Below are 12,014 nucleotides of genomic sequence, written 5' to 3' on the forward strand. Positions count from 1 at the left end.
CTTCCCTATATAAAAAAAAAGTTAGTGTTTTAATCAAGCTAGTTCTAAAAACTAACAGGTGTGGGTTTTGTGTGTTTGTGTTTCGTTTCTTTTAGCAGAATATTTTACATTCAAATTGGGGTCATAGTAGCAAGAAGAATAAGGGTCTGATGAGCGTGCATGTTGGAGTGTGTTAATTCGTTGTTAGTGATTTAGAAAAGGCACAAAGGGAACACTGATTGTGGTGGAAGGCAAGCCTTGTTCTCTATTATGGCTGTTTCATTAGGGCCTCTGCATGAGGCCTGGCAATCCATTCAATGAGAGAACAAGTTCTTTTAATTTGAGCTCAAGGATCTTGTTTAGCAGGTCAGAAATCGTGCCTTGCAATTCCTAATTAACAAGCCATTAACTAGTCTGTTGTGAGATGCTCGTAATCTTGTCTAATTAAAATGCTATCAAGTTAATTCATAAATGTGGGAAAACTTAATGATGGAATTTGCCTTTCGTTTTGTTTATAAATTCAGTTGTGAAGAGGAGGAGCTGGCTCTTACAGAGTTTTGATTAAGTTGACATGCACTTGGTGTGAATTGTTCATTAACACTGCAGCTTTCACCACACTTGGTCCACTTTATAGCCTTCCTCTATGGGAATAAAGCCCAACAATGACAAAGACTGCTGCATGTATTGCTATGCAGATTTTAGTGTGAATTGCTGGCAATTTTTCCCTTTTTTTTCTCTCTTTTTTTTTTTTTAACAGCTTGCTAAGGAGCCAAACATTTTTGAAGATTATTCTGGTCTGTTCTTATTGGCCTGTCTCCAAATCAAAATAAAAACGTGTCAATCAAATGTAATAGAAGTTGCAGGGCTAAAATTAGATCCTTTTGCTGAATAAATTCTTTTTATTTGTTTCTTTTAGGGGGCAGGAGGGTGTTTGTTTTGTTTTTGGTGGAGTGGAGCCCTCCCATTCCTCACAGTCTGCTATATAAAGGCTCTGTAAATTGGTTTTGGAAAAAAACCCCTGACTCTAAACAAATAGATTTAGAAGCTGGGTATGGATGATAAGGCTTTTAGAGCTTGTCTGTTGTGTTACTGTACATTGGGCACAGTTTGTTGTGACTAATGCTAAATAGGGTTTAGAGTGCATTCAGCATCCTTTATTGAGGAGTCCTGAAACACCACAACCTATGCTACAGCAAGACACAGTTACTGCTGTGCATAAAAGAGCTTCTGCTTAATGGGATTTAAAAAAAAAAATAGAGGTAGGCTGGGGAAGAACATGAAATTAACTTTCTAAGATCTTAAAGCAAAGATACTGTGATGTTGGAGGATTTTCAGGATTTTTTTTTTTTTGTCTACCCCTTGTTTTATACCAGGTTTAAATAATGAAGAGTACCAAGTGGTCATTGGAAATGATACAACCCATTACATTATTGATGACTTGGAGCCAGCCAGCAACTACACCTTCTATATTGTAGCTTACATGCCTTTGGGTGCCAGTCAAATGTCAGATCATGTGACTCAGCACACCCTTGAAGATGGTAAGAAATTATTTTGTGAACGTTTTTATCTGCACTGAGTCAAGCTGTGCAATCCAGTGGTAACAGTTCTTGAGGGTCTTGAGTTTCTGTTGATACCAGTGAGACTTCTGGATATCACAGTACAAGACAGCAGCTCATGGAAGGAATGAGAATAAAATAACATTCTGTCAGAACAGCAGTGAGTATTATACAGAGTCCCTTTCTATGTTGAAAGACATTTCATTAACTCATGTCAATAACTATTCTAGACCTTTTAAGAACTCCATTCATGATGAGAATTTGACAGTAGCCTACGATTTAGTGTCTATGATGCTCTCTTGGGCATCTGCAGTGTGGATCCAACTGCCCCCCTACTACATCTTTTGCAAATTTTGTAGGAAAATTTGAAATACAAATTTGCTGTACGGGGAAAAAAATTAACCTATGGTTTTGTTGTGGGTTTTTTGTGTCTATGTGCCTTTTTTAGTAGAATCAGAATTTTGTGAACGACCCTGCTGACTTGCTTCTGTGCAATGATTTGATTAATCTGAACATCATGGCAACAACAAACTGTTTAGTGTAGATCATTAGATCTGATTAATAAATTCTGACAGGGTTAAGCTTTGGCAGCATGGAACATTACCATTTCTAGTTGTCTGCCTGTCTCTTTGTCAGAACCCTCATTACATGGTAAGTGGAAGAAAATATGCACCAAGTGTTCAACTGTGCAGGTTGTTGTCTGGGCTCTCGGTTGGAGCTGCTGCATCTAACGTTGGCAGTGTGTCACACCAGTCAGATGCTGATTGCCTCTGATTACTGCTGGCATCAATAAGAGAAGAAAATGTTGAGGGGCTTACAGAAGAAAAGTTTGCTTAAGCTGTGCTGCATGCAGCAGGTGAGAAGTGTGAGAAGTGTCAAATTATCCTTAAACAAGAATCTACAGAACTTGTTGGATTATTTAATCTTACATTACTCGCATCTCATTGTGGGCTGAGGTATCAGACAAGAATTTTCTATCTTTTCCCTGAGCTCAAAAGCTTTGTCTTTGCCTTTTTAGTTCCCTTGAGAGCTCCTGAAATCAGTTTGACGAGCAGGAGTCCTACAGATATCCTCATATCTTGGCTGCCAATTCCTGCGAAATACAGGAGAGGCCAGGTTGTCCTGTACCGTCTGTCGTTCCGTCTCAGCACAGAGACCAAGATCCAGGTGCTGGAGCTCCCAGGCACTGCAGGTGAATATCTCCTGGAGGGCCTGAGGCCTGACAGTGTCTACTTGGTTCGTATCACTGCTGCAACAAGGATTGGCTGGGGAGAGGCGTCTTTGTGGACCTCGCACCGAACTCCCAAAGCTACAAGTGTGAAAGGTAATTCTGAACACACCATGCACTCAACAACAATGGCTTATGGGGTTGTTGGATTTCAAAAGTTTATTTTTAATTCAAATTATGTAGAACAGAGGAAAATGAGTATAGAAGCTAAAACATCTGAGCAGCTCACAGACGTGAACTAGAGTTTCCTGGACCATTTTGTTCAGTGTAAAATACATTTCTGCAAATGGGAACACTATACATTAGCAGTGTAATGTGTTAATAAAGGATCTGAGTCAATGCATGTATGTCTGTTTTTAAAAAATGTATGTATCTTTTGAATATGCAAATTGACTTGACCCATGAAGTCTAATTTGTTGTAATTGAACTTTGGATTTTATTATTATTTAGTAATTTCAGGCAGAAGAACATTCAACTTTGCACAGCTAGCTTGAAAACTATGCAGATTTGAATTTTTAACTTTATTCTTTAGCTGTAGTCCTCATCCTTCTGCTTTGAATTTGAGTTTTGACTGCTATAGTGAATTATTAACACTTGATGATGTTTGATGGTATTGTTAATCATATTTGCTCTGGCTCACTTTAAAACAGGAAGTGACTTTGTAATTATCTTTGGAATGTTTTAATTTTTGCTCAAAAAGCACTACCTCATAAATTTATTTATTAAGATGCAGAATTGAAAGCTGTTCCTATTCTGTTGTATTCTAAATTAAGTTGTTAGATTTAGGTTATAGGGAGTCAGACATCATAAGAAAGAAATAATTATACGAATACACAGGTGGGATAGAATCAAAGTCTTGAGTGAAGTTTGGACTGATGGACCTCCAGATTTTTGCAAGTAGCTGTTTCTAGAATATAAGACTATTAAACATATATACATATATATATATATATATTTATTTCTCTAACCCCAGCACCAAAGTCTCCCGAGCTGCATTTGGAGCCCATGAACTGCACAACCATTGCAGTGCAGTGGCAGCAGGACTCTGAGGACACTGCAGCTGTCCAGGGGTACAAACTGTACTACAAGGAAGAGGGGCAGCAGGAGAATGGACCAATTCTGTTGGACGCCAGTGACCTGGAATATACTGTCAGTGGTTTGGGTGAGTGTACAAAATAGTTCTCAACTCTTTTGGAAGACAGTGACACCTTAGAGAGCAACAGAGGTAGGTTTGGCCTCCCATTTTCCCAGCAATAAACTTTGCAGTCTTGACTTAGACTGCTGAGGGAATAATCCTCTTGCAAAATGTGTGTTGCACAGCACTTAGATAAAGATTTATAAATAAATCTTTAGAAGATAAATATTATATAAGATTTACAGATGTTATAGATCTTGTATAAGTTGGAGGGAGACCCAACTACTTATCACGCGATACAGAACTTAGTAAAAACTGCTAGTAAATGACATGTCCTTTTAATATTCACTTTAATATGCAGGCTTTTCATATTTTTGGTGTTTATGCCTGATCTAGGAACACTGAAAGATTAATACAAAACACCAAAGATTTTTCTCTGCTATTTTTAGCCTATTTCAGTCTTACTTGTAGCCTTGTCACAGGTATACTGCATGAAAAGCACTGCCTTTTCAACAGAGAAGCAAGTAGCTCTTGCATGTTGTAATCCTATTCATATTTTTAAGGAATTCTGGTAAATATTGGCAGGACTGAGCACAAAGATTAGGGCACAGAACTTGCTGAGTACCGCTGGAGTCTTTCCATGGATTGTTTCCTCCTGTAGCTCTTGCAGTGTGTATTAATACAGATGTGTTGGCATCATCCCCAGGTAGAAGGTACTTTGTTTACATGCAGAACTGAGAGTTTCTTTCACCAAAAGATGCAATCTATCACATAATCAGCAAAAGTAATATAGGACTTGACACTTGGTGTTTGAAATGTGTTGAGATAGTTGGTGGTATTGTGGAGAATTAATCTTGTTGTCAAAGTTGACCTGCAGTCTTAACTAGGTCAAATGCCTTCCTGACCATGCTCAAATATTCTCATCTGCTGCATAGAGTTGAGATACAATTTTAGAGGAGATTTGAGGAGAGTATTCTGGTCTCTGAACTGGACAACTGGCCATCTGTGGCCATTTCTATCCAGAGCATCTGGCAGTGGCTGACTGTTTAACAGAGCTGTGAGACAAAAGAGCACTTTTGAGAGCACAGAAAGGATGTGGTGTCTGTGTGTCCTAGGACAGAAATGCATAAATCTTTGTTCTTATTATGCAATAAAAAGCTGTAATTTCAAACATGTGCAAAATTATTAACAATGTGATCTACATTATATGGCTTTTCTCAGTAGACTAATACTCCTCAGGTGAAAATACTATTTTACAGAATTATATTAAAATGTATATTATCTGTGTGTTTTTGTTGGATTTGCTTTCCAGTAAGCATGTAGACAGGTGAGAAAATGAAAGAAAAGTGAGTTTGGAAATTACAAAGTGGTCACAGCTGACTGAATTGCAAGAAGGAAGAATTCATATGCTTGAGTTAACCATTCAGTCATGATGCATGTGATGTGTTGAGTGTTTTTTCTTTATCATAATTCTCAGTATCTAAATATGGTGACCAAAACATGATACATTCCATATACTCTGATTCCTGTAATTTATATTTTTCACATCTACATAATTTGTGCTGCTGTAGGCTAGTTTCACTGAAGAGTAGTTTTTTGTTTTTGTTTTTTTTTTTTTTTTTGTTGTTGTTGTTGTTTTTAAATGGGATATATTGAGTTATTTGAAGTGTATATCAAATATGAGTTTTCCTAAGTTTCTTTGCCTGCTTTTTTTGCTTTATAGCATTTACAGTAAGAGGCATTCATCACTACAGCAACAAAAGACTCGGCTCAGGAAAATTGATTAGGTCATGATTTTCCACTGCTAAGATGATTACTTACACTGCAGCTTGGAAACTTCAGAGAGACTTCTCATAGTGATACTACTGTGTGACTACTGTGATTGGCCTTTGCCAAACTGCCTGCTTGAAATACTTGTGCATGCCAAATTATATCTTAGATAGCAGTACACAGACAATCTTCTGCCTCTGGCAGCTGCACATGTGGAGATTATAGCAGGTAGAATTGTACACAGTGTATAAATCTACAAAGACTGTAGGCACATCCCCACATTAAGAAGGTGATTTGTTCATCTTTTTATTCCTTGTGAATAATCTAAGTAATTTGGACCAGCACATTTATTTATGTATGCATTTAAAATATTAAAAATATTAGTTATTAGGAAGTGGTAGTACAAGGTACAATTTGAGGTGAAACAAGGTAAGCCAACACTGTGGATTTCGTGACTGTCATAAACTGATTTTTCATGAACTGGACAGAGGCTTTGAGGACTGATGTTCTGTCATCCATTTGCCTCTCCTGAGGACACTAAACTACTGATTTATTGACAGAGTCTTCAAAATAAATGTCTTCATGATGAGCTACAGGAATTAGAATACTGCAAGTGTGAAACTTGAAGGGGAAAGGTGTGTGTTAAGACTTCTGGTGTAATATAAGTTGGATAACATGGTCAAAAGGAAAGGTTATTCCTAATTTGAAAGAATATGCTCACAGTCCTAGGTGCTTCCCAGTGGCAAAGAAGGATCAGTTTCTCATGCATTATCTGTTGCCACTCAATTTATATGGCTTCCAAACACTCCCTCTTCATGTCTTTGTCATGACTTATGGCTGCCCTACCATTCCCTGTTCTTTTGCATAGTTAATAAACTGCAGATAGACTTCTAGTGCCATTTAGAGCATGTCAGTACATCTGTCCGTGGAACTTTCTGCAGATGTTGGTACAAATGCCAGTTGTGCAAGATATGTGTGTTTAAAGAAGACATTTCACTTACCCTGTGGCATCACAAAATGAGAGTTCATGATTGTCTCTAATCAGAGAACATTAGCATTGTTATTACAAGCACTGTTGATTGCTTGGTTGTTGATAGCTTTGATATAACTACTGTAAATGGTTGCATATGTCTACAGGACTCTTGATGGAAGAATAAGTATGATAGATAAAGAAGAATCAGCAATGCTAGTGTGAAATAGATCACAATGATTAAACATGGAATGTAGCAATATGAATATTATGTGGCATATTTTTAGTCTCTTGTTGGTTCCTACCTTGTTTTCTGAGAAGTGACCTCACTTTCTCCAGTACAGGTCTACCCAGTTACTTCTGTGTGGTTTTAAACTGGATTATTTAGCATGATAGTCACCATGTAAATAGAATTAAATGATCTGATCGTTTATTCTCAAAATAAATACCCACAGTCTCACATAGACATTTGTTTGTGTTAAAGGTCTTTGCATTTATTTTTCAATAGCAGGCAATTTCCTAGTCCTGTGTAAAATTCCATTACTTGTATTTGCCAGAGGAGCAGACCCTTGGGTGCATACCATGCATTTTTGCCTCTATTTTTAATTCCTCCATTGCTTCCTCCTGGTCTAGAATTTTTTCTCTCACAGAAAGTCTTTCATTGTGAGACTTGATAAGTCTGCTGGTACAGGTAGTGGTTCAGGACGTGTTCAGAAGTTGAAGTGAGTTTTGCTGGTGGAAGAGTTTGTTGGGGAACCTTCTCGCTGTGCAGCAGGAGCGGGATTGGCAAAACTTGAAAGTTAAAACAAAGACAGTGTCCAGAGAAGCTCAGCTCCCCCTTCAAGTGAGCTCAGATTATTTTTTTCAATGAATATTTAAATCATGTGCATGTGCATCTGTGCCTCCGTGAAGAAGGTATCACTGCTGGGCTAAGTGGAGTGTTTGCCTGTCAGAGCTCACTGGATTTGCAGCTGTATCTTTGGTAGGAAAGTGGACCCTGTACAAGGATGGCAGTGACTCAGAAGAACCCATCTGAAGCTTATCTGGGAGGATAAAATCAAACTCAACTTCTTGGTTAGCAAACTCAAGAAAGTGTGATCAATTCTGATGCTGTGACACAGAGAACTGTTTTTCAAACTGCCTGGAAATCTTAATCTCTGAACTTGATTGTTCAGTTCTTATCATGCTGGTAATAAATTAAATGAATGCCACTGGTGATGGGGTGTTGCAACACGGTCCTGTGCCTTTAGCCTCCAAGCCTTCTATACTTGGAGGGAGGGAGGGAAGCAAGTATTCACTCTGCTAATTCATTCTTCCCTGGCTGCTGGGTGGGAGCTGTACCACCCTCGTGCTGGCAGCTACATGAGGGTTTCAGGAAGTTGCACTTTGGTGACAAGGCAGACCTAGGGTCCCAGTAAATGCACCCAAACCCCTGAGGCCAGGAGGTACTGGCAGAGATGTGCACACTTTCTGTAGGTGCTCTTTTCTTTTTGCTGCACGATGATATCAGAGTAACATCTCTCACACAGACGCCTTAGGGGATGGAAAAACTACTCTGTTTGCTTTGGTGAAAATGCCTTGAGCATGGGAGCCCAGGTTCCTTGACCTTTCCCTGGAGGACGCCCCTCCCCAGGACAGCCTGTGGAGTGGAGTGAGTGTCCTGAGCTGGGAGCACTGCTGGCTCCCCAGGGCTGGGGCTGCAGGGGCACTTGGCAGAAGCTGCTGAGTGTTGGATGGCCATGAAATGGAGTGTATGGAGTATTTTAGAAAATCCTTAAACTGGTAAATTGGTTGATGATTCCTGAGAGGCTTGGAGACACTGGAAGCTTTCTCTCTGGGAAAGCTTCTCCTGTGCTGGTGGGGTCATCTAAGCTGTTTAACATGAGGTACATAATAACCCTGGTACTTCTTCCATTACCCTGGTTTTACATTACCCACTGGCATTTTCTCCTGCCCCAATCTAGTACTTTTGGAAAAATAATTAGATTCTGTCAGATTCATGTGTGATGTACTCCATAAAGTTTGGTCTTAATCAGAAAAGTTTCCCTGTCTGAAAACTCTTCTGTGTTCTGCCCCTTTCCAGTTACAGACAGGAGAAATAAAGCAAAGTGCATTCCTTGGTGTTCTTTGACCTGGACGATATTTCCAAGTGAAGAATTTGTCAAAGTCTGAATGACACAAAGGCACATTTTGTGACCCTGCATGGCACTCCCCTTTGGAAAGGGAGCTTTTGCTGAAGAATTAGCCAGCTAACTACTACACTTAGGGTTCTCCCAGAGACTTAGCTTTCAGTTGTTTAATTTCCCTGGGATCTATTTATATTGTGTTACAGCCATGACTGTAGCTAAGCTTTAGTCCAGGGCAGCAAAGATGACAAGGTCATTCAACAGTCTATAGAAATTTAATAAGGGTGTGTAAGAAGAGTCAGTGCAAAGAATTCCTCCAATTAAGCTGCCTGATGCACATCACCCAAGCTTCTCTTGTAATTATTCTGCTAAAGTGCTTTAAAGTTTCATGAAGCAGTTGATAGGATGGTCAGATAGCACACAACAGTTTCATTTGCACCAGGTTGCAAATGAATGTACTGGAAAATATAAGTTTTAAAAACTTAATGGCATCTCTGGCAGTATTGATGCTATCTTTCTTAAGAACTGAAAATGCTGAAGTATTGATACTGTAAGTGCATTTCATGTGTTAATGCAGTTATTTCTGAAAGCTGGGGCTATAATTTCAGTTTTATCCCATGCTTTGTTGGTGTCAAAATGTAGCCTCACATGCTTATAGCTGACAGTTCTGGAACACTGAAAACTGTGTGTATGGGAATTGATATTGCTTTTTGTTTGTAAGTTACTGTGGAAATTTAGCTTGGAATTCCTATACAAATTCAAGGAGCCAGCATTCCTACAGCTTCATGAAGTGATGTGAAAGAAACACAGGTCTTTCTTGGGAAATACTATTTTTTTTTTTTTTTACTTTAATTGTTACCTGTTCTCAAATGGCATTAAAAATACAATTTAGTATATATAACAGATATACTTTTTTTTCTGCTTGAGGTATTTTACATCAGATCATGCATCTGCAGTTAATGAAATGCTGATTTGAACAAAAGACAGCTGTGTTAAAAAATAATTGGAAATTGCTTTAGTTCTTAAAAGAGATCAACTAAAACTCAGTTTTCTTGCTTGGAAAACCAGATGATTGCACTGCCTGCTGTATATATTGTAGTCATGATATTTACATTGTTACATAGTGGAAAGTGTGTAATAGCTCAGTAGGTGACCAGGACAAATATTATCATTTATTTCCACTGTTTACAGCTGGGTCAGTCTAGTGTTTACTCATGCTGATTACATCCTTAAACTAAACTTCTTATCTGTCAATTCTCCTGATTGTGTGTAACAGCCTTGCTACTACTACTTATCAGCTAAAACATAAAGGATTTGCTGAGAGGGGAGGAGGAATCTGGTCAAATTGCACAGGAATAAAACCAGAAGCCCTAGAAGTAAACTGGGAATGTTTAAAATCAGCTAGCTGTGACCCCTTTTTCTTTCCCAGCCATGGCAGCTTATGTATATTTGTAGTTAACAAAGCCAAGCTCTTTCCTAGTCCTGCTATGATAGTGCTTCTATGGCACATCAATAAACAAGAGACATGCATTCCTTGCTCCATAATCGTGAAAGACAGAGCTGTCACCACTCTAAATGAGTCTGTCTTCCAAATGCAGACATGGCATATCTGCATATCATTTTTTCCTTTCAGGTTTTGAAAGTTAGATTATAGATTAGAAGAGAGAATGGAGGGAGCTTTATTACTCTGTAACTTTTTACCTTAAAGACATAAAAGCAAATGCTGCTTTGATAAGCTTTTACCTCTTTTATATAAGGAACTATATTACATTTTACAGGCTGTAAATGTAAACAGGGATCAAACTGGGTTTTGTGTTTTGTTGTGATTTACAAACTGCTGCATCATGTTTTGTTTCCAGTGTATGTCAGTGCTAGTAATTTCTCTAGGTCTGTTTGTAGCAGAGAGCTCCTTTTAGGCTCAGATTTACCATCTGTGCTTGTGGAAGACCAGGCTGAGTGGCAAAGGCAGGGAAGAAGGCATCAAATCTCTGTCCTGTGTGGCATTTCTGCTTGTGTGCTTGTTGGTCTGTGTGCAGCTGGGCTGTACTGGGGGAATATCAGGAGGCTGCTCAGTGCAAATACATTGACACGAGATGACCGGACACTGATTCCAGACTCACACACTTGGTTCATGCCTTCCTTATGGAAGGAAAATACTACACTGCTCTGTTTAGGTGAAAAATTGATTCACCAGGGTCATAAATTGAATTCTTACTGAGCAAAACTAAGGCCAGGGCTGGAGCTGTGGCCCTTTGTTGGAGCTTGTTGGCCTGGTACCCATTGCATCAACTGTGTCTTGGGCAAAGCCTTAGTGAAGCACTCTTGCACACGACTGAGTGGGAATTCCAGATAAATAGCAGCTTATTCTGAGCAGATTTGCTGGGGAGCAGCCAGTCACTCAACTGCCAGCTGCTAATGCTGCATACCTTTTATGCAGTTCAAGTGACACATCTGTAAAAAACTGTAATGCCTTCCTTCCTGTGTAGTTCTGCCATTATTTGTTTTGCATTGTGCAGTATTGCAGATTTGTATCATTAATGCATATTTTAATTGTTGTTTGTAAATCATGATTGCCTTGTCCTCCATGTTTTCTGTCAGAATTTAAATTTACCTCAATTAGAGAAACTGGATTTATATTTCTTTTTAAATCACATGCAGTTACTTCTGCCCATGCTATTTGTTTTTTGAAAGTAAACGTTACTTTCATACAGTTGATTTCTAGTGGAAAGCTTTGGTTAATTTTTAATGTATTTGCAAAATTTTAAATTATACCATCAAGCCTCTCTAGGTTACCAATTTATCCAGTAGTCAACTTCAGTAGGCACTGGAATGCTGACATCTGTAACATCTGAATTAGTGGCATAACTTGTTTTGGTGTTGATTAAAATGTTGGTATGACAGACCCTTATGAATGGGGATCCCTGAGCTTTCTTTAAATTAACTGCAGAATCATGGACTGGCTCTAAAACTAATGGAAATTTATTAATTTGTCAGCATGGTAAGCATTTAATCTTGGGTCAGAAAGATGCCATCTTGTTTTCTTAGTTAAGATCTTTCATGAACAGGTAGATTGGGTTGTGGAGGGATTTTTATGTCTAATATATTTTCATGTAACCTTCTGGGACATGCTCTGGTCCAGTTTGAACTCAGTTATCTGGGAAAATAGCCGTGACAACCTCATTTAAACATGCCTTGACTTTTAACTTCCCAAGCTAGTGGCTCTTTAAAGGGGAAGGACACGGCAAGGGAG

At 38.7% G+C, this 12,014-nt stretch overlaps 1 protein-coding gene across 1 annotated transcript in view; it reads left to right on the plus strand.

Annotated features, from left to right (window-relative positions):
- PRTG (protogenin) overlaps window positions 1–12,014 on the plus strand; it is a 77,155-nt gene that overhangs the window by 36,844 nt on the left and 28,297 nt on the right. The window contains 3 exon segments of the mRNA XM_062501211.1: window positions 1,353–1,517; window positions 2,554–2,859; window positions 3,737–3,925. Of these exon segments, the coding sequence (XP_062357195.1) occupies window positions 1,353–1,517; window positions 2,554–2,859; window positions 3,737–3,925 (660 nt within the window).

Source organism: Cinclus cinclus, chromosome 13, assembly GCF_963662255.1.
Source record: "Cinclus cinclus chromosome 13, bCinCin1.1, whole genome shotgun sequence".
Lineage (NCBI taxonomy): Eukaryota > Metazoa > Chordata > Aves > Passeriformes > Cinclidae > Cinclus > Cinclus cinclus.